Consider the following 22,787-nt stretch of genomic DNA (forward strand, 5'->3'; position numbering starts at 1 on the left):
TATAGTCCTTACTGGATCTTGATTCGAACAAACTTAAAAAATAAGACCATCAGAGAAATTTGAACATTGACTAAGGTTTTTTTTAACGATATTAAAAAACTATTGTTAACTATTTCTGGCTGCAGTAGTGGTGTTAACAGTTATAATTTTAAATACACCTTTTAGAGATGCCTACAGAAATATTTACAGATAAAAATGAGATGATGCCTGTGCTTTGCATCAAATAATTTGGGGGATAAAGGGGATCAGGGTATAAGTGGATTGAGACTTGCCATGAATTGAAATGGGAGAATTTGCTATTTTTGTTTCTGTTTAAAATTTTCCATTAAAAGTTTAAAAAATATATCCAGGAAAACAGCCTACTTATGAAAAGATATTTAAATTCTACAAAATTGTTGGTGAATATTTAACTGATCTGAGTGATGAATGAGTAAGTATAAAATAAATGGATAATATAGTAAGAAAAGACTGCTACTTTCAACTAAAATGAAAATTTAAATTATGTGTGTTTAAAATGTTATAAAATTAAAAGATAAACACTTTGAGAAAAATATTTGCAACTCAAGAAAAATAAAAGATTAAAATGCTTAATATATAAGGGAGTTAATAATAAAGCTAATACGTTCTGCTTATAATGTGCTAGGCACTCTTGTAACCACTTTACAAAAACCATTTAAGTTCTTATAAAATAGAAAAAGTACCAATATCCCATGCTCCAATAGATAATTGATAGAAGAAATTCTAATAATCAATAAACAAATTATATTTAACTTCACAGTACTTAAATAATTGTAATTTAAAATGTACTAAGATTATAACCTATCAAAAAAAATGGAGATTGTTGTTACTGATTAACACCAGTTGTTGGTGGCACAGTGAAATGGCCAATTTCTTGTATTGCTAGTGGGAGTGTAAATTGGAAAAATCTTTCTAGAGAGCAATTCAGCAATATGAATTGAATCTCAAAAGCATTTATACCTCTTAATGCTATTATGCTCTCAGGAATTTATAGCATTGACATGATCAGAGGTGCATATGAAAATGTAGATGCAAGAAGGTTTATCAAAGCTTTGTTTGTAATAAAGAAAAATTGGGCCTAGCAAAGTGGCTCCCCACTGTAATCCCAGTGCTTTGGGAGGATCACTTGAGCCCAGGAGTTCAAGACCAGCCTGGGCAACATAGGGAGACTCCATTTCTACAAAAAATAAAAATATTAGCCGGGCACAGTGGTGCACGCCCGTAGACCCAGCTACTTGGGAGACTGCGGTGGGAGGATTGTTTGAGCCCGGGAAGTCAAGGCTGTAGTAAGCTGTGATCATGCCACTCTACTCCAGCCTGGGTAACAGCAGGGCCCTGTCTCAAAAAAAAAAGAAAAAAAAAAGAAAAGAAAAGAAAAAGAAAGAAAGAAAAGAAAAAGAAACATTGGAAGCAACCTAATTTCCAAGTGAGAAAAGGAGCATTTAAAGAAGTTACAGGACCGGGCATGGTGGCTCACGCCTGTAATCCCAGCACTTTGGGAGGCCGAGGTGGGCAGATCACGTGAGGTGAGGAGTTCAAGACCAGCCTGGCCAACATGGTGAAAGCCCATTTCTACTAAAAATACAAAAATTAGCTGGCATGGTAGTGCACACCTGTAGTCCCAGCTACTTGGGAGGCTGAGGCCAAAGGATCGCTTGAACCTGGGAGGCGGAGGTTGCAGTGAACCGAGATCATGCCACTGCACTCCAGCCTGGCTGGCAGAATGAGACTCTGTCTCAAAATAAGTAAATAAATAAATAAGTTACAGAGCATGAATATATTGGATATTAGGGAAAATAGCCCATCGACAGGTGAATGGATACATTAATTATAAAGTAATGAAATGTTAGCAATAAAAAGGAATGAATTATGGTACACACAACATGAATGTCTTAAAATATTATGCAGAGAAAAAGAGACAAAAACAGGAGAATATACTGTTTGAGTTAATTTATATGGAATTCTAGAACAAGTAAAATTTATCTACAGCTAAAGAAGTCAGATTAGTGGTTGCCTCTGTGGTAAGTCCAAGGATTGATTTAGACAGGATGTAAAGGAACATTCTGGGAGGATGGAAATGTTCTATATCTTGATTAGGTGTGTTTTAAATGAGTGCACCCATTTGTCAAACTCATCCCCTTTACCTATGTAATTTCTGCTCAGACTTCATGTAAGGTTTTGCCTTTAATTGTATGTAAATTAGGCCTTAAAAACTCATATTTTCCAAGAAGATTTAATAAAACAGGCAAAATATTCACCTTACCATTTTAATTGGAAAAAAAAGAGCCATGATACAATGCAATGTATACAGCATGGTTCTAATTATGTAAAAGAAAATACATTAATAAAAATAGAGATACACAGGCAGAAATGACAAGAATGATGTATGCCAATGAACATGTACAAACATAATTTGAAAAAAATAGTAAATATTCTTGTAGTCCCACTTCATACCAAATTCCCTTTTTCTTCTTACATTCTAGATTTGGCCTTCATTCAGTTCCTCATATGAAGAAGGTGCTATTCCTGTGCCTCTAACGACCCCCTCATTCTCTACCGCAATTTAATCCCTGCTCAGCCTTAAGTTGTCAGATGAATCTTGACTTCCTCAGAGAAGCCCTGCTTGCCCCACCCAAGTCAAGCCCTCCCATTCCCCATCCTGGGTCAAGCACCTGATGCTTCTTCTTTGTGGCGTTTAAGAATTGTGATTTTTTATTTTTTGCATATACCTCAAGTAAACCAAACTGCAAAGTTAAGGGCAGTGTCCTCCATACTGCCAAGAGTGCCTAATACTTCTGACACCAACTACACGTTCAGGAGTTTCCCAAAACCACCCTCATATTCAATAATTTGCTATAATAGAAAAACTCACAGAATATTTGTTACAAGGAAAGGATACAAATTAGAATCAGCCTAAGAAAGAGGGCAGAGTCTGGGAGGTTTCCACATACGTGAGGCTTTGGTTGTCTCAGGATGCCTTATGCCCATAGCATCTATATGTGACAATACACATAAAGTATTGTCTATCCAGGAAGCTCACCAGAGCTCTACTGTCCAAACTTTTTATTGGAGCTTCATAATGTAGGCATGATTGATCGGTTGATTGACTGCACATGTGGTTGAACTCAGTCTCTAAATCATATGGTTGGTCTTTCTGGATTTCAAGCTGTGGCCAGCTGCCACCCTAAGGCTATTGCATGACTTGGCCCCACCGTGAGTCAGCTCATTAGCATAAACTATCAGGCATGGTCCCAGGAGCTCATCATGAGTGGCGAAGATACTCCTGTCAGTCAAGAAATTCCAAGGATTTAACAGTTACTTCCCAGGAACTGGGACAAAGGCCAGATCATTCTTTGAGCAGGGCAAAATTCTTGCTACACAGCCTGGTTTGTAAATAAGTCTCCCCTTCACCCCTCAGACTGTAAGCTCCAAAACGACATGGATCACATCTGGTTTTGCTCCCAGTTTTATCCCTCACACCTAGCGTAGTGGTTGGCAAATACTGAGACTCTGTGTAACATGGACTTGGGAGGCAGCCAATCTGAATTTGAATCTTGGCTCTTCTCTTCACTAACTGTGTTTGACTCTGGACAAATTACTTTACTTCTTCTTGCCTAATTGACTTCATCTGGAAATGACAGGTAAAGATAATACCTATCTCAGAGAGTTGCAATGAGTATTGGATGAAAGAACGTCAGTTAAGATCTCAGAATAGTGCCTAGCACAGAGAAAAAATAAACTAGATAAATGTTTAATATTATTAAATGCTCAATAAGTAATTACTGATGGAATAAGTGTCTGGTACATGAGAGGTGCTTAATAAATGTTTTTGAAAGAACAGAAAATAAGATTTTCTTCTTTAGTAGATTTTCCTTTAATATAGTACCAGATATACCGATTTGCACATCATTAATTATTCTAAAATTGTAGCTCAATAATATGCTTAAGAAAAGTACAAAAAAAGTTTCAGAGTTTTTTCACCTCTCCAGCAGGCTGTGCCCTCAACCATATAGTGAGGAACTGAATTAGACAAGGTTCAAGATCTCTTCCAACTCCAACAACATGTTATTTGTCCTTAGGAAACAAACTAGATATAACAACAGAGAAGACCATTTTACATGGAGGCATGAAAACTTTGAATGTGTAAGTTTCCATTTGAAAAAAGGAACAAAGAAAATATTCCATTGATTACCAAAATTCATCTTTAATATATCACAACACAGGTTTAATTGTGGCAGTGCATTTTTAATAATTTGATGAAATTTGACTCCCTTGTAAACCATACACGAAGGTCATAGAAAATTTATTTTCATCTTTGAGAAATGGCTAGTTTTATCTTGGCACATAAACAGGCCTAATGTGAGCTTCTAGAAGGTGATTGATAATAGAATCAGTAATAGCTCCAAACAAGAGATTCAACTCAACACCTTCAAATAAAACCCCTAGCAACTAGAAAAAAAAGAATCAACTTTTAAAACATTCTTTTTAGTTACAAAGTAGTGCATATACATTTAACTGCAATGACCAAATGTTTTTAATTGCTTTATTATTATTAAGCAATTACTAAATTATTTAATAATAAAAGTAAATATGTTCCAAACACCTTTCCTGCCGTGTTTATTTTCCAAAGATAGCAAATGTTAACAGTTTGTTCTGCATATTTCTATGCACATACACTCAACAAAAAAATATGTACATATGCACCTATTATCAATGGTATTTGTAAAGTGTACTTTTTCTTGCCATTTTAGTGTTACCACAAGCAGTCACCCAGTTTGAAGAATTGGTTGGTATGGCCGAGGCTCTGCTTAAGGGTGGGGGAAGCATGTCTACATCTGCATCCACCCTCTGGAGAGCAACAAACAACTCCTCGCCAGATTCATTTGCCTCAACATGCAGTAATTCTAATTCTAACTCCAGTTCACCAGTTTCCTTAAAGCCTGAGGAAGAGCATCAGACTGATGAGAAACAGGTCAGTTGTAATACCCGCCTTGTTGTTCTTTGGAATATGCTTAAATAAAAAATTTAAATAAGGGTGGAAAATGATCATTGTTTTATCAGATAACTATTGGATAAAATAGTTTTATTCAATAGGAATATTACAATTCTTAAGTACCACAAGGAAGAGGCATAAGGTGGCCAGGTGTGGTGGCTCACCCCTGTAATCCCAGCACTTTGGGAGGCTGAGGTGGGCAGATCATGAGGTCAGATTGAGACCATCCTGGCTAACACAGTGAAATCCCCTCTCTACTAAAAATACAAAAAAAAAAAAATTAACCGGGCGTGATGACGGGCACCTGTAGTCCCAGCTACTTGGGAGGCTGAGGCAGGAGAATGGCATGAACCCAGGAGGTGGAGCTTGCAGTGAGCCGAGATTGAGATAGCGCCACTGCACTCCAGCCTGGGCGACAGAGTGAGACTCCGTCTGAAAAAAAAAAAAAAAAAGAAGAAGAGGCATAAGGCGCTTGACCTAGCCTGAGGAAAGGGAAGGCAGGGCTTGACTTAGGAGGGACAAGAAAGTCTTCTCTGAGGAAGTCAAGATCAATCTGAGAACCAAAGGCATAAAACTGTTGTCCTTTTATAATAAAAACTAATATTTGTAAAACAAATACCCAGTTTAGAAAATTAAAGCAAATTGGGTACAAAGATAAAGTTATTAAACTTTAAAATTCTTATACCAGTGACAGAAGGATACCTATGCATTCAGGGTTATACAATTTCATATCATTGAGAGGTAAATTTCAGCCTCAGCATGCTGGCTGAACACAATTCTTTTTCTGTTTTTGTACTTAATCAAGACACAGATGCTAAAAAGACAGGAGTTTTGTTAGAATCAGGTAGCCTCAGTAAGTATACCATCAAAAATGATAAATATTAACTAACAATCTGACATTCAAAATATTTGAATCTTAGTGTATCAGTTACCTATTGCTATATAACACATTATCACAAATTTAGTGATTTCAAATGACCCAAATTTATTATCTTAGAGTTCTATAGATCAGAAGTCTGGTACAGGTCTCACTAGACTGAAGTCAAGGTGTTAGCAGGTGCATTTCTTTCTGAAAGCTCTAGGGCAGAATCTGTTTCCTGCTCATCCAGGCTGTGGTAGAATTCATTTTCTTGTGGTTGTAAAACTGAATTCCCCATTTTCTTGCTGGTTGTAAACTGAAGGCCATTCCTACTTCTAGAAGCAATCACATTCCTTGGTTCACAGCCCACTTCGGCCATCTTCAAAGCCAGCAACAGCAAGTGAAGTCCCTCTCACACTTCAGATCTTCCCTCCCTCTTCTGTCTCTTTTTCCTGATCTGCCCTTCTGCTTCCTTCTTCTGCTTTTAAGAACTCATGTGATTAAATTGGGCCCACCTAGGTAATCCAGGATAATCTCCCATCTCAAGGTACTTAACTTTAATCACATCTACAGAATTGTTTTTGCCCTGTGAGGCAACGTGTTATAGGTTTCAGGGATTAGGATGTGACCTTTCAGAGGGCCATTATTCTGCCTACTACATTTACGATGAAGCACTGAGTATGGGACTAAGCCTGAAAGGACCAAATCCAGTTTACATGACAAGAATTTGTATACACCCTATAACAAATACCTCATAAATATTGAAGAGTATCACAAAGATAACATTTAAATCTAATCCCTGACATGTAAAATATATATTAAATTAAAATGTAAAATATATATTAAAATATATATAATATCTTACCTTAAAAAATGTTGACATTGTTTTCTTTTATGCCTTAACTCAATTAGTAACATATTTCTCCATACAGCACTTTCTTTTTCCAACTTCAACTCTTTCTTATCTTTTTAGTTCCAGATTGAAAAATGGCAGATTGCCCGTTGTAACAAGAGCAAGCCTCAGAAGTTTATTAATGATTTAATGCAAGTACTTTACACAAATGAATACATGGCCACTCACAGCCTGACAGGGGCAAAATCCTCTACTTCAAGGGACAAAGCTGTAAAACCAGCTATGAATCAGAATGAAGTCCAAGAAATCATAGGTGATAATATGATTGCGTTATATTGTCGTATGAATTTTAAATCATGTTACCACTCAAGGTCAAGATAGTCTTTCATGGTCCTTTTATTTTTTAAAGTTTATTTTTCTGGGAAAGAAAAATCTTAGGATAGTCTAAAGCTCTCATTAAATATGGGAAATTTTATAGAAAAACTTTACATTAACAATGGTTATTAAAATGAAACTAAGTTTTATATCACCAAAAAGTTTCAATTCATACAATTGATAGCTTTGGAAATGTAAATTTTCACAATCTTTTAAAGTAAAATTTCAATAACAATTTCTTCCTTGCTTTTGTTATATGTCTTATCTTTCATTCCAGAAAGATAAAGGCTAATTTGACCATCCTATTTATGGTTTTTAAATTAATGAATCTCCTTAAATATAATCTAGATTATCCAATTAATTTTTTGGCAACATCTGACAAATGTAAGGATTCTCTGAATCCCAGCTCTATATATGTCATTTCTTAACATACAACAATGTCTGTCTTCCTGAAACAAAAAACTGCTACTTGTAACAACTGCAGTGAAATTCTTTCCCTTGGCTCACACATGCTGTTAGACTGACTTTAAAAGTTAGAGAACATGGCTGGGCGTGGTGGCTCATGCCTGTAATCCCAATGGTTTGGGAGGCTGAGGCAGACAGATACAGAAAAAGATCAGTCAGAGTTTAGTTGTTTCAATTAATGTTGGAAATGGATAAAAATACATTCCTAACATTTTAGAGCAAGAGGACTTAGAGTTTAAAGCAAGTAGGAGGATTAAAGTTAATCACTACCATAGGATCTCAGTTGATAATATAGACCTTCTGATATCTCTTGCTTTACTTAGAAAAACCTGCCTATATATTCATCTGTTTAAATAGCTCATGGGTGTTTGGGCTACTTTTGTAAAATGGAAAAAAAATTATAATGTAGAATACTTGATGTTTTACCTCAGTTCATACCCTAAGATGCAAAGGACTCATGAAGTTTCTCATGTGTCGCTATTGGTTTTTTACAGGAGTAACAAAACAATTATTTCCCAATACGGATGATGTTTCAATTAGGAGAATGATAGGGCAAAAGCTAAACAACTGTACCAAGAAGCCAAATTTAAGCAAAAATCTTAACTCTCAGGATATTAAATAGATCCTTTTGGTAAGTCTTTTAAATCTTCAGTCCTTTCAATGTGGCAAGAAAATGTCATAATACTTTTATTTTATTGGAATAGCATTTTCCAATCACTCTACTAGAAAATACTAGTGACCCATGAAAAGCTAATAGGTATTCCTGGTGGCAAAAGGGGAGAACTGGGAGCAGGGTTTGAATTGGAAAATGCTGGGTTCAGTTTTTCTTCCTCAGAACCTCTCAGATATTTTGATGCCCTTTTAACATGCTCATGTGCACCAGAAATCTCTAAGAAAGGGATATAGTACGTAGTGTTTTCCAAATGTGTTTTACTGAGGAAATTTTTGCACAGAATCCTGTTAACTTGGTGGGGATAGAAAGGAGCCAAAGGAAGGACACATGACAATTTAAGAAGTATTTCTCTCTAGGACAGAGGAGATTTAGACCCTTGGGAAATCTGAAGTACATCGATGAGACTGAACTTACAGCTAGCTCTAACAGTGGTCTGACAGTTGTGCAAACTATTGGCTGAAGTGTGCAGCGTTCTTCTCCACCATCCTACATGTTGCTTCGCATGGTCTTTAAATTTTTAAATTAGTTGTTATTGTTTAATAAGGATTTTTACCAAGATGCATGTCCTATACTAAGAAAAAGAATAATTTTTTAGTGAGAGTTCTAAACTAAATAGACTTTCTAGTCAGGCCTTGACCCAGGCAAAACTGTGAAGTGGAATTTTGCCACCCACTATCCTGGCTAGCTCACTTTTACTTACCCCTCCTCTCTCTCAACTATTTTGATGGAAAACACGTGAAACCATGTGTATGACGTGTTAAAATTTTCATTGATTAATACAGGCATGTGGGTAACACATGAGGGTAAGGCCCACCACAGATATTCCTTTTTTCTTTCCATTTTCCTTCCATTTCTATCTTTGACTTGTACTTTGCCTGTCTTCTGCCTAATACCAGCCACTTTCGAGACCATTTTACTTGACTTCATTTCTTCTGACCATGTTTTAAATGAGATGTGGAGCTGAATGTAATGCAGTAATCCCCTGCCCCAAACGCCCTACATGTTACTGACTACCACTCCCATCCTCCCCCAAGAGTCCCTTATCTATTTTGCTACACAACTAAGACCAGCTCTGCCGAGAGTCAACAATGTCTGTCTTCCTGAAACAAAAACATAAACAAATCAAAAAACTATTACTTGTAACAACTGCAGTGAAATTCTTTCCCTTGGCTCACACATACTGTTAGACTGACTTTAAAAGTTAGAGAACATGGCTGGGCATGGTGGCTCACGCCTGTAGTCCCAATGGTTTGGGAGGCTGAGGCAGACAGATACTTGAGCCCAGGAGTTCGAGACCAGCCTGGCCAACATGGCAAGACCCCATCTTTATAAAATACGGAAGAAAAAAAATTAGCCCAGCGTGGTAGTGCACACCTGTAGTCCCAGTAACCCAGGAGCCTGAGGTGGGAGGATAGCGAGGTGGAGGCTACAGTGAGCTGTGATGTTGCCACTGCACTCCAGCCTGGGGGACAGAGTGAGACCTTGTTTCCAAAAAAAGAAGTTATAAAAGATAAGGTTACCTGTATCTTTTTTCTCCAAGTGATTATAATTTCAGTAGATTGTGACCTCACAACTTTTCAATTATTAGATAATTGCTTAAATATGCCCTTAGTATTTCCCATTTTGACATGAGGTTACCCACCCAGTTACCTTGATGTATAATGACCAAGTTCTCTATTTTTTTTTTTTTTGGAAACAGTGTTCTCACTTTGTTGCCCAGGCTGGTTTTGAACTCATGAGCTCAAGCAATCCTTCCACCTTGAACTCCTCAAATGTCAGAAAGCACTCCACCCAGTAACTAAGTTCCTTGTCTTTTCTTTTTTATTTTTCATTTTTGAAACGGAGTCTTGCTTTGTAGCCCAGGCTGTAGTGCAGTGGCGCGATCTCTGCTCACTACAACCTCCACCTCCTGGGTTCAAGCAATCCTCCCGCCTCAGCCTCCCGAGCAGCTGGGACTACAGGCCCACGCCACCACACACAGCTAATTTGTGTATTTTTAGTAGAGACGGGGGTTTCACCATGTTGGCCAGGCTGGTCTCGAACTCCTGACTTCAAGTGATCTGCCCACCTCGGCCTCCCAAAGTGCTGGGATTACAGGCGTGGGCCACCGTGACCGGCAATTTCCTTTTCTAAATGGTATGTTACCAGACCTCCAAGTCAAGTGGCTATTTTGGGGGCACACTGTTATATTTCAGAGGTCTGTAAAGCATTTTGATATCCTAAACTCTTGTTGTTGTTGTTTTTTTAATATTTCTGACTTCCAAGGACAGGCACAAAACTCATCTCTGACTATATCAGCCAGCAGAATGTTAAAGAAGTGAAAGTTAAGAGATTTTTATATCAGTTTTGCTTGTACTTAACAATAGAAGTGTTATTAAATCCGCTAGCTATGGCATTAATTAAAATTGAAACAAGGAACAGACATTTTGCTATGAACTTTGTGCCTTTTGGACCTGAGCCTGACTTAATAGTGCCAAGTTGTTTAGACTGGAAATGCATGTATTTTGAATCAGTAATGGAGATTAGCTAGAATGGAATTTTTTAAATTTGCAAATATCTTTCATTTTAAGTATGGTCGAATTCAAATTATTGCAAAAAGGACTGAGGAAAATATGCTGGAAAAGACAGGGTCAGGTAAGACCTAATTTGGACATGCTTGATAAATTAATCAGATATAGCACCATCTAGTGGAATACTGTTATATTTTTCTGTTCTCAGTCATTTAACTCACAGGAGCCTATGGCCCTGCCCTGCCACCAAAAATATTCTTTGAAAAACTTACTTTTCTAGCATTGTCCCTGTGGTAGACCGTGCCCTCCACTCAGTCCTGAGCGCAGGTTGTCACTGGTGGCTTAGATTTAAAAGGGTAACAATTTCCCAGCTATGGCTCAGGTCTGTGAGGGTAAGGCCTAAATTCCTCCCTTTTTTTCATATATTCTTTCTTATTCCTGTGGCTGCCCTAAAGTTGCCTGTAGCTCTCACATGCAAGAGCTTGATTTTTTTCCAGCCTGTCTCCATTTTTTACTTCTTTCTTGCAGGCATTGAAGAAAAATGTATTTATAAGATTTACAGAATATTAGGCTATCACCTCTATAACATCCAACTAAGTGACCAAACAGCCTTCTCCTGAAATTTCCAAAGCGGCCTCAGGGTATATAATCTCTGGCGTAATGTTACATAACATATATTATAACTTATAGGTGATCTAATACAGTGGTGCTAAAATGGTGGGGGGCGGCGGAGAGGGAGGTGTGATTTAGCCACCTTCCTCCAACGCAGGGTATTTAGGAATGTCTGGAGATATTTTTGATTGTCAAAACTGGTGGTACTTCTGGCATCCAGTGGTCAGAGGCCAGGGATGCTGCTAAACATCGTTGTTGAATTTGGTTTGCTAGTATTTTGTTGAAGATTTTTGTATCTGGCTCATCAGTGATGCTGGCCTGTAGTTTTGTTTTTTTGTTGTGCCCTTCTCTGGTTTTGGTGTCATGGAAATACTACTTTGTAGAATGAGTTTGGAAGTATTCCCTCCTCTTCAATTTTTCTTTTTTTCTTTTTCTTTTTTTTTTTTTTTAAGAATTAGAGCAGAACTGGTATTACTGTCTCTTCAAATGTTTGTAGATTCAGGGGTGAGCCATCAGGTACTGGGCTTTTCTTTGATGGAGGACTTTTTATTATAATTTTGATCTTGTTACTCCCTATTGATTTGTTGAAGTTTTCTATTTCTTCATGGTTCAATCTTGCTAGGTTGTATGTGTCCAGGAATTTAACCATTTCTTCTAGGTTTTCCAATTTGTTGGCAAAGAGTTTTTCATAATACTCTCTAATGAGTCTTTGTATTTGTGTGGTCTCAGTTATTATGTATCCTTTTCCATGTCTCATTTTATTTATTTGGCCTTCTCTTTGTTATTTCTTAGTCTGGCTAATGGTTTGCTGATTTTCTTTGTCTTCTAAAAACACCAGCTTTTTCTTTCATTGATCTGATTTTTTAAATCTCCTTTTTTTGTTTGTTTGTTTGTTTGTTTTTTGTTTTTTTGGCTCTGATCTTTATTATCTCTTTCCTTCTACTAGGTTTAGGTTCCGTTTGTTCCTGCTTTTCTAGTTCTTTGAGGTACACCATTAGGTTGTTTATTTGAAGTCTTTCTACTTTTTTGATATAGGTGTTTATTGCTACAAACTTCCATCTCAGTACTGCTTTTGCTGTATAGTATAGATTTGGGAATGTTGTATCTCCATTTACATTTGTTTCAAGAAATTTTATACTTTTTTTCTTAATTACTTCATTGTTCATTCACGAGCTTGTTATTTAATTTCCATGTGTTTGTGCATTTTCTGAGACCCTCAGGTTATCAGTTTCTAGTGTCATTCCATGGTGGTCATAAAAAAATACTTGATGTGATTTCTACTGTTTTGAATTTATTGAGACTTGTTTTGTGGCCTAGATATAGCCTATTCTGGAGAACGTGCCATGTGTTAATGAAAACAATGTGTATTTTATAACAGTTGGGTGAAATATTCTGTGAATATCAGTTTGGCCTATGTGATCTATTGTGTACTTTAACTCCAGTGTTTCCTTGTCAATTTTCTGTCTGGAGGATCTGTCCATTATTGAGAGTGAGGTGTTGAAGTTCCTCAGTATTATTATATTGCAGTCTGTCTCTCCCTTTAGATCTATTAATGTTTGCTTTATATACTTGGGAGCTCTTGTGTTGTGTGCATAGACATTTTAAACTATTATAGCCTCTTGCTGAAATGACTTCCTTATTATTATAAGTGACCTCCTGTGTCTCTTTTTACAGTCTTTGACTTGTACCTGTTTTACCTGATATAACTACTTCTGCTCTTTTTTGGTTCCCAGTTGCATCGCGTATCTATTTCTACACCTTCACTTTCAATCGATGTGTGTCTTTATAGGTGAAGTGGCTTTCTCATAGGCAACATGTAGTTGGGTCTTGTTTCTTTGCCATTCAGCCATCCTATACCTTTTAATTGGAAAACTGAGTCCATTTACATTCAATGTTACTATTTGTCTTTGAGGCAAGGTCTCACTCTTGTCCAGGCAGTGGTGTGATCATGGCTCACTGCAGCCTCAACTTCTTGGGCTCCAGCGATCTTCCTACCACAGCCTTCTGAGTAGCTAGGACTATAGGCACATGCCACCACACCTAGCTAGTAAGCTAGGATCTCACTATGTTGCCTAGGCTCAGTGTTATTATTGATCAGGACTTACTACTGCTATTTTGTAGCTTGTATATTTTCTAACTTCTCTCTTCCTTTCTTCCTTTTGTACTGTCTTCCTTTGTGGTTAAATGATTTTCTCTGGTAATATGTTGTAATTTGTTGCTTTTTATTTTTAGTGAATCTATTAAAGGTTTTTGCATTGTGGTTACTATGAAGCTTATAAAAATATACACATAAGAAGTTGTTTTTAAAAGATGACGATTTTTATTACAAAGAAGTTTTAAAAAAACTTTATAAAGGGGTTTCTTAGGTCTATGGTTTAATTGCATTCACCCCACATTTTGACTTTATGTTGTCTCATTGACATGTTTTTATATTGCCTATCTCTTAATAGGTTGCTGTAGATGTTATTGTTTTGATACATTTGTCTTTTGAGCTTTGTAGTGGTGTTATGAGTGGATTGTAAACAACAATTACAGTTTTAGATAATTTTAGGTTTGTTTGTATACTTAATTTTACCAGTGGGTTTTATACCTTCAGATGTTTTGTTCTTGCACATTAGCATTTTTGTCTTTCAGACTAAAGAGCTCTCTTTAGATTTCTTATGAGACTGTTGGTGATGAATTCTCTCAGCTTTTGTTTCTCTGGGAAAGATTTTACATATCCTTCGCATTTGAAAGATAACTCTGCTGGATACAGTATTTTTGGATGACAGTTTTTTTTTTTTTCCTTTGAGCCCTTTGAAAATGTTGTTTCACTCCTTTCTGGCCTGCGTGGTTTCTGTTGAGAAGTCTATTGCCAGGTGAATTTGAATTCCTTTATATGTTGGTTGCTTCTTTTCTCTGGCTCCTCTTAGAATCCTGCTTTGTCCCTGATGTTTGAGAATTTGTTACATGCTTTTGGGTAGTCTTATTTGAGTTGAATGTGTTTGGTGTTCTCTGACCTTCCTGTACCTGGATATTTAGCTCTTCCTCAAGTTTTGGAAAGTTTTCTGTTACTATTTTTTAAAAAGCACTTTCCACTCCTTGCTCTTGTGTGATTCCCTCTTGAATAATAATAATTCTTTGATTTGGTCTTTTGAGTTAATTGTCTGTATCTTGGAGGTGACCTTCATTCCTCTCATTCTTGTTTCTTTTTGCTCCTCTGACTGTATATTTTCAAAAAGCCTGTCTTTGATTTCACAGGTTATTTTCTCCACTTAATCCATTCTGCTGTTGAGAGCCTCTAATGAATTTTTCAGTTCAGCAAATGTATTTTCAATTCCAAGATTTCTGTTTGATTTTTTAAATTATTCCTATCTCTTTGTTAAATATCTCTGATAAATTTATGAATTGTTTTTCTGTTTTCTGGGAGGTCACATAGTTTCCCTAAAACTGCTATTTTGAATTCTTGGTCAGAGAGTTCACATATCACCGTCTCACTAAGGTCAGTCACGGATTTCTTGCTTTGTCTGTATGAAGAGGTCATTGTTTCCTGTTTGCTATTATTTCTTGTGGATCTACATCTATGACTTTGCATTGAAAGACTAGTTATTTATTTCTGTCTTTTTGGTCTGACTTGTTTTGGTTTTTATTGGATATGTTTGCTTATTTGTAATATACCAGTTGAGTTTCTCTTTTTTCCCAACTAGGTCACTGCCTCCTTTTTGGCACTAACTGGTGCCTTAAGCCCAAGTTTGCCTCAGTTCTAGCCAGCAATCGGAGTGCTGCCTGACCTGAATGGGGGATGTCCCAAAGAGGATATCCTGGTTATGTGAAAAGGCTGGCTAGGGATCCATGCTCAGGGGACCTGTGGAACACACCTCTTACAGTGTAGTCCTGCTGAACAGGCACTCTGATTTGGTGCCTCAAGATGATGAGGAAGCTCACTGTCCACCTTGATCTCACTTTTTGCAGTGTAGAAACTGAGTCAGGAAGAAATTTTCCTTGTGCTTGATGCTGGGGATATTAGGGGAGAGGGTTATTGTGGATAAGGAAGCCTGAATCTCTTACCACCTGCTTGGAGCTTTTCATTTTTATTTTTTAACTTCTCTGTGGCCTGGGAAACTGTTTCATCCTCTTATTTGAGTTCTGGGATATTGCTGGTGAAAATCTTGGCACTGTATGTTTGTTTTTGGTTTTCTGTGATAGGGAGTGAAGCCAGCTTGCTTCTACACTGCTATTTTGGAACCAGAGTCCCTCAACAATTTGTATTTTTAATACAAATTTGTAGTAGATACAAAAACAAATAACTCATATAACTGTTAAAATACTACGAGAATGTTAACATAAATTTGTATTTCTTTGAAATTTGCTTTTTGTAGGTATTACAGGTATCTGAAACAAAGCACCTTCAATTCTAAATCTAGCACTGGATTTTGTTGGAGAATCTGCAGCCTTCCTGGCAGTGAGAAAGACAGACATGTGCATTGACAGGCTGTAAGACATATGTAACATTGCTGAGCTCTCCTAAGGGACCAACAAGCTTGCTGAAGAAGCTGCATGTAGATTCCACCCTCAGTACTAGTGATGCATCAAACCAGAGAATTTCTGCCAGTCAAATAAGCATGCAATATGGTTTCTTTGGAAATAAGAATTTCCCAATCCCCAAATACCCCTCTGTACAGTTAATCTAACAGGATAGTCAGAGCTCTTATCATAGCAGCCAAAACTTCAGCCCATAGGTTAGTCATTGTCCTAACCAATCATTGTACGTTGATTATTACCAGTGACTTCCCATTATAGTTTTTGGATCTTTAGCATAAGCACATGCTTGCAAAAGTAAACAGTGAAATAATTAATGTTGGCAAATATGGGAACAACAAAGTCAGCCCAAAATCTGATAATCATGTCTAACCAAGTAATAATGTTTTAGCAATAAAATTACAGGATTATTCTGTTATCTAAAAATGTATAAAATGGGAATATGAAAAAAATGACAACAGCAAGATGTTTTATTTTAATATTAAACAATTCCACCACACTTCTGAAGAATAAACCTAAGTTTTTGTGATTGTTAAAACAATGCATCAATTTTCAGGGAAATCTTTTTGTTTGTTTATTTACCAGACATGTTCTAACTTTGTATTGCCCCAAGTATATTAAATACAGATGTGTAATATAAAGCATCAATATCACCTAACACATCGTATATAAGATATAACATGATAGATAGTTGGTCGATTACATTGCTATACTGCTTAGTTTTAACTGGTTTATTTTTATTGTAGCAGAAGAAAAATGAACTTAAAAAAAATATGGGTTTGATAATCACACACATGAAAGTACCATTTTGTAACTCAACAAAAGATAAAACATTCTTCATCAAAAGGCTTCTCGCTTGGTGTCAGGTTGTCACATGTGACCACTGTGCAATGCGAAGCCATACTTCTTCAGTGCACAAAGTCATGTTTAAACTTGGAAAAGAGGATGCTACAGTAGTTTCAAAGTTCAGTGTTGTGGACCCAGGAAATTTTCCATAAGTCTTGCTTGATAACAATGTGATTGTACAAAATAAATGTTCTTAAGGAAACAACTTATGTAACATTTGCTACCTTTATGTAAACATAAATAAATCCCATTTAAAAGATAAAACTTATTTTCTTGTTTCTTTATTAATGCATAAAAATTAGGGAAATTTTTTTTTCTAGGCCGATAGCTTTTTCACTCATCCATTAAGGCATTACCATTACGATTTGACTATGTAGCTCTGACTCATTTTTCTTGTAAAGAGCCATGCTATGTAGGATATATAGACAACGTCCAGGAAAGTAAATACATTTAATATTTTTATTGAGAAAGGATAATCTTACTAAGATGTATGCTATTTGCTTTATTAAAAATGCTACTTGATAATGTAAGTTTTGCCTACTAAAGGTAAATAAAATTACTTTTGCAAAACATAACCGTATTATTCAACTGGAACTTGTATGGTCTTTTCTTATGTATTTTGAAATATGTTGATATCTTTATAGATAATAGAATAAATGTATTTTTTATTCATCTTTGTAAATTGGTTCTAAATGAGTTACAAAATAAGAAAACTAATAAAACTGAAGAGAGTGCCCAGCAAGCAATTCATATACATGTATGTGCCTATATATATATATTATGTATTCATATGTATAATACTTAAGAATATGGTTAAAGCAGAATTTTTAATAAGTAGGGAAAGGAAGGTTTATTCAATGATACTGAGACAACTAATAAATGGAAAACATTGTTATATTCCTACTTCAAATCATATTACATAGAAACTTTCAGAAGAATGAAAAGCAAAAAATGGACTCAGATGAAAAAACTTTTAAATACAAGAATATTTTTATGTTCTCTGAATAAGAAATACATTTTCAATACAAAGGTAGTTCAGCCAAAATGCCAAAGAAAACACTTACTAACACGAGTTCCTACATGTGTGTTCTGTGATTTTCCTACACAGAGGTGATCATTTCACTAAAAACTTTACCCTGTGGTGGATACATGACATGGTCAGCATTCTCGCTAGTTCTGTGACATCATCCTTCTTGCGAATGTTTTCATGCATTTATCCATTTTTCCAGCTTTATTGAATTGTTTCTTATAAAATCTTTGTATTGATGCTGCACTATAGTCTTTCTTGAACACTTACTGTTTAATGACATAGTTTTCCCTGGACCAGCAATTTACAGGCAGTTTCATGGATGGTAGGAGACTCCAGGGTTTTCTTTTGGGCTTTAAACCTTGCAAAGGCCCTTTCTTTGCTGTCACAGAGACCAGTGATCCTGACAGGTATGGCTTTTCTGGGAAATTTTTTTGTGCATCCTTGCTTCCTCTAGTTCTCTGATCTAAGCTGAATTTGAAAGGGTTTCTGTCACCAGCCCTGCACTTCCCAGGCCCTTCAGGACCTGTAAACAAAGAGCAAAGCCCTTGGCCGGGCATGCAACATCACAAAACCGTCTTTACTAAAAAAAAAAAAAAAGAAAGAAAGAAAGAAAGAAAGAAAAATTAGCTGGGCATTGTGGCCTGTGCCTGTAGTCCCAGCTACTTGGGAAGCTGAGGTGGGAGGATCACTTGAGCCCAGGAGGTCAAGGCTGCAGTGAGTTATTGTGGATGTCATGGGCTCTTGAACCCCATAAAGATTTGCTAAAAATCACTGAAACTGCCTTTGCAAAAATCATAACTGAGGAAATTATGACAGTGAAAGAGATCAGACCTAACTGACCCCATCTTCCTTCTAACCTCTAAACTGTCTGTTCATTCCTGGGCATAGGCCGAACTAACCTTGGGAAATAATTTATAGTTTAAACTCTGAAACAAAATTGATAATAGCCCTTTCCCAAAAAACCTCTTCTTGCCTGGCCACCAGTCTGCTTTTGTAGGACTAACAAATTAGCTACAAGATTAGAAATTATGGTTTAGGGGCCATGCAGCCTCTGGCTGCAAGAGTCTGAACCTCCCCAAATTCCTCCTGGGAATAACATCACTGTTGCAAAACCTAAGATCAGTACTTGAGATATTTTGCAGACCCTGCATTGCGATGCAGCAGATGACACCACCCAGACCAACAATCTGGCTCAACCAGTTCTGCAATCCCACTCAGGAACAGAAGTCAGCAAGAACTCACTTTGACCCCCTATGATTTCATCTGCAATCTGACCAATCAGCACTCCCCACTTTCTGAGCCCATACCCGCCAAATTATCCTTAAAAACTCTGATCCCGCCCTTCGGTGGAAAAGTTCAGTCTGAACGTTTAGCGAGTGCTGCCTCTAAAGAGAGCAATCACTACACTTACGGCTGAGACTTTGCGCTTAGTAGTTCAGAGGCCCCCAGGCAGACTACAGACCGTGACAAAAGGTGTAGAGTCTCATTTGTACAGATTGGATTCGTCACAAATTCACCAGATCAAGAATTCCAGATAAAGTGTTTCACGCCTCACCTGAAGATCATGAAAAATATGGTGGGGATCCACAGAACCCTCATAAACTGCATATTGTTACCAGAATAAAAAGTACAAAATACGTCCATATTGGGAAAAAGATATAATAAAGATGCTTGGATTGGAAAAATCACATATCCCTCAAGTTCACCAGAATATCCCTTCAGTGAATGCAAAATTGAAAGTGGTTAAGCATTTGATAAGAATTGAAGTTGCCACAAGGACTTCCAACAGAGGAGAACATGTCTAACACATGCCTCAAAAGCACTGGGGAGTTAGTAGTGCAGTGGCATCTGAAACCTGTGGAGTAGAAAGCACATGAGTCCTAGTGCCCTAGCAGCTTCCGATTGGAAAATGCAAATTGTTTTTATTTAAAGATGGTGAGAAAGTGTTTTCATTAAAATATGTTTTAAAAACCATTTTCAGGCTGGGTGCGATGGCCCACCTGTGGTCCCAGCACTTTGGGAGGCCAAGGCGGGCGGATCACCTGAGGTCAGAAGTTCGAGACCAGCCTGACCAACATGGAGAAACCCCTGTCTCTACTGAAAATACAAAATTGGCCGGGCATGGTGGCGCATGCCTGTGGTCCCGGCTGCTCGGGAGGCTGAGGCAGGAGGATCGCTTGAGCCCGGGAGGCGGAGGTTGCCGTGAGCTGAGATGGTGCCACTGCACTCCAGCCTGGGCAACAGGACGAGACTCCGTCTCAGGGGAAAAAAAAATTTTCACTGACTAAACCTGCTGCAGTTCTTTTTTACTACAGACTTGGAGATTTTAGTTTAATTTGGTTTAATTCTCTGTCCTTTCCCTTTCACTGTTTCACTCCAAAACAGGTAAGAATGGCATTGTTTGAACATCTACGTTTGGGTCTACTGCCACCTTAGCAAGCCTCATTAACTGTTTTATAAAAATTGCATTATTGTTGTTGTTGTTTTTGAGATGGGGTCTTGCTCTATTGCCCAAGCTGGAGTGCAGTGGCATGATTTCAGTTCACTGCAGCCTCAAACTCCTGGGCTCAAGTGATCCTCCTGCCTTGGCCTCCAGAGTAGCTGGGAGTGCAGGCAGTGTGCCACCACACCCAGCTAATTTTTGAAAGTTTTTTCATAGAGACGGGGACTCACTATGTTGTCCAAGCTGGTCTCTAACTCCTGGGTTCAGGCTGTCCTCCCGCCTCGGCCTCCCAAAATGCTGGGATTACAGGCACGAGCCACTGTACCCAGCCAAAATTGTTTTCTTTTTTGAGTGAATTCAACAATTTCTGTGAGTGGCTCTTTGCATGAACACTGCAATGTGTTGAAGAAATCCAAAGCTGACCAAAATATGATCCCCACCTTTTGGAGCTTACAGTCTGTTCTGGGGAACAGAGATTCAGCCAAAGTCAAGAAACACTGGATGCTAGCTAGATTATCTGTTTTGTGCTTTAGTGTCTATAAGTACATATGTGGATATGGGTTCATTTTATCCCTAAATTTAGTACCAAACCAGCATTTGTTTCCTAATTATAAATCTAATTTGGCCTAAATTTTATTATTGCACACTGCCTGAACAAAACATATTCGTCACTATGTAAATTTTTTCCTCATGGAACAAGGGTGTGAAATGAAAATATTTTAAGATTTATTTAAAAACAGACTATTCTGTTTTCAGCTTCAAAATTTTTCTTTGAATCCTAAGGAACCTCTGTCAACAGTTGAAGTTGCTATTGAAAAGAAAAAAGAAGGAGGCAGAAGTCTCTCAGGGATAATTATTTCCTTCTTTTTCTATTTCAGATACCTGGTGGGGTGGGGAGAAGTAAGAATTGTAAGGGAGGTTCAATAGTGGGAAATTCTGTGACAGCTGATTGAAGATGATGATGAAGAACCTCTGCATTCTAGTTACCCTTTGCTTTCCTTTGCCTCTTGTAAAATTTGGCTTGGCAACAATGACATTGCCATGCTTATTGTCCCAATATCCATCCTGTCATAGATCTTAATGTTTTTGATCATTGCATTAAAGTGGAAGTGCCACCCACAGTGAAACCAGATCCCATAAATAAATAAGCTTAAAGGCAAAAAAAAAAAAAAAAAAAAAAAAAAAAAAACAACAACTCTGATCCCAAATGCTCGGGGAGACTGATTTGAACAATAATTAAACTCTGGTCTCCCACACAGCAGGATCTCCGTGAACTACTCTTTGGCCATTGCAGTTCCCCTGTCTTGATAAATCAGCTCTGTCTAGGCAGCAGGCAAGGTGAACTCTTTGGGCAGTTACATCACTAACATGAGGCAGATTGATCAATAGTAGAAAAAAGCATCCAAATTTATTTAACAGGTATACACAGGAGTCTTCAGAGTTGCTACCGGCGAATCCACAGGGGTCTGCAGCAACCTCAATTTTTGCCTCCTCAGGAGAAAGAATTCAACTGAAGGGCATAAAGTAGAAGGAGAGACTGAGGCAAGTTTCAGAGCAGGAGTGCAAGTTTATTAAAAAGCTTTATTTAGAACAGGAAGGAAAGGAAAGAAAAGAAGGAAAGTACAACTTGGAAGAGGGCCAAGTGGGCGACTCGAGAAACCAAGTTCACCTCTTCCCATCTTTAATATTGCGACAATGTATCTGAACCTATCTTTTGGCACTTACCTCTTTTTCACTAGTATTAAGTAGTATTATGTGTATATCAATTCCTCTGATACAGTTTGACTGACTGTCTTCATGTCTGCATGAGTGTGTATTTATACTTGTTTATTTATATACCATTGATTTCCAAAAGAAGAAATATTGGCAGCAGTTTGCAAAGGAACTACTATACTGGTTAACATAGATGTTGTGACTGAGTTAAATTTGAGTTTCTGAGGTAAAAGTTATAAGTTACATAGTTGTTTTTATTTTTATTTTTTGAGACGGAGTCTCACTCTGTCACACAGGCTGGAGTGCAGTGGTGCGATCTCAGCTCACTGCAACCTCTGCCTTTCGGGTTCAAGCAATTCTCCTGCCTCAGCCTCCCCAGTAGCTGGGATTACAGATGCCTGCCACCACGCCCAGCTAACTTGGGTATTTTTAGTAGAGACAGGGTTTCACCATGTTGGACAGGCTGTTCTCAAACTCCTGACCTCAAGCAATCCACCCGCCTTGGTCTCCCAAAGTGCTGGGATTACAGGCGTGAGCCACCGCACCCAGGCAAATTACATATTTTATTAAAGAAACAAAGATGCAACCTGTTGCTCAGCGAAATAAAGGTTTTATTGCATTAAATTCTGGAGGAAATTTTAATAAGGAATATCATGTAAAATTTTACAATGGACAATCATATTTGTTTCGCAGCAAATGTAGAAGATGTTGACTATTGTTCTAGACTAAAAATAGCATACACTTGGGTTTTACTTCTGTTTCTGACATGTCCAAACACCATACCTTTGGACAAAATACCATTTTATTTGTCTCAGTTTAGTTAATTATAAAATAGGGATGATACCACTTACAAAGTTTAGATTTGAATGAGGCAATGTC

General features: G+C 37.4%; 1 protein-coding gene and 1 pseudogene across 6 annotated transcripts in view; both read left to right on the forward strand.

Moving 5' to 3' along the window:
• Positions 1-16,986, forward strand: part of BEND6 (BEN domain containing 6) — a 72,155-nt gene extending 55,169 nt beyond the window's left edge. For 2 of the 6 annotated variants that reach the window (XR_010157719.1, XM_009451498.4), the window contains 4 exons: positions 4,770-4,990; positions 6,844-7,036; positions 8,058-8,194; positions 15,717-16,986. Coding sequence is in view for 5 of the 6 variants with exons in the window: in XM_009451498.4 (XP_009449773.1) it covers positions 4,770-4,990; positions 6,844-7,036; positions 8,058-8,185 (542 nt within the window). In the remaining variant the exon portion in view is untranslated. Of the gene's footprint in view, positions 1-4,007; positions 4,162-4,769; positions 4,991-6,843; positions 7,037-8,057; positions 8,195-15,716 lie in introns of those variants that run through there. The other 4 variants (XM_016955725.3, XM_054685910.2, XM_016955728.4 and 1 more) reach the window with 4 other exon arrangements.
• LOC104006868 (large ribosomal subunit protein uL30m-like) lies at positions 16,767-19,636 on the forward strand (annotated as a pseudogene).
• Positions 19,637-22,787: the final 3,151 nt, after the last annotated feature.

This window comes from Pan troglodytes, chromosome 5, assembly GCF_028858775.2.
Source record: "Pan troglodytes isolate AG18354 chromosome 5, NHGRI_mPanTro3-v2.0_pri, whole genome shotgun sequence".
Lineage (NCBI taxonomy): Eukaryota > Metazoa > Chordata > Mammalia > Primates > Hominidae > Pan > Pan troglodytes.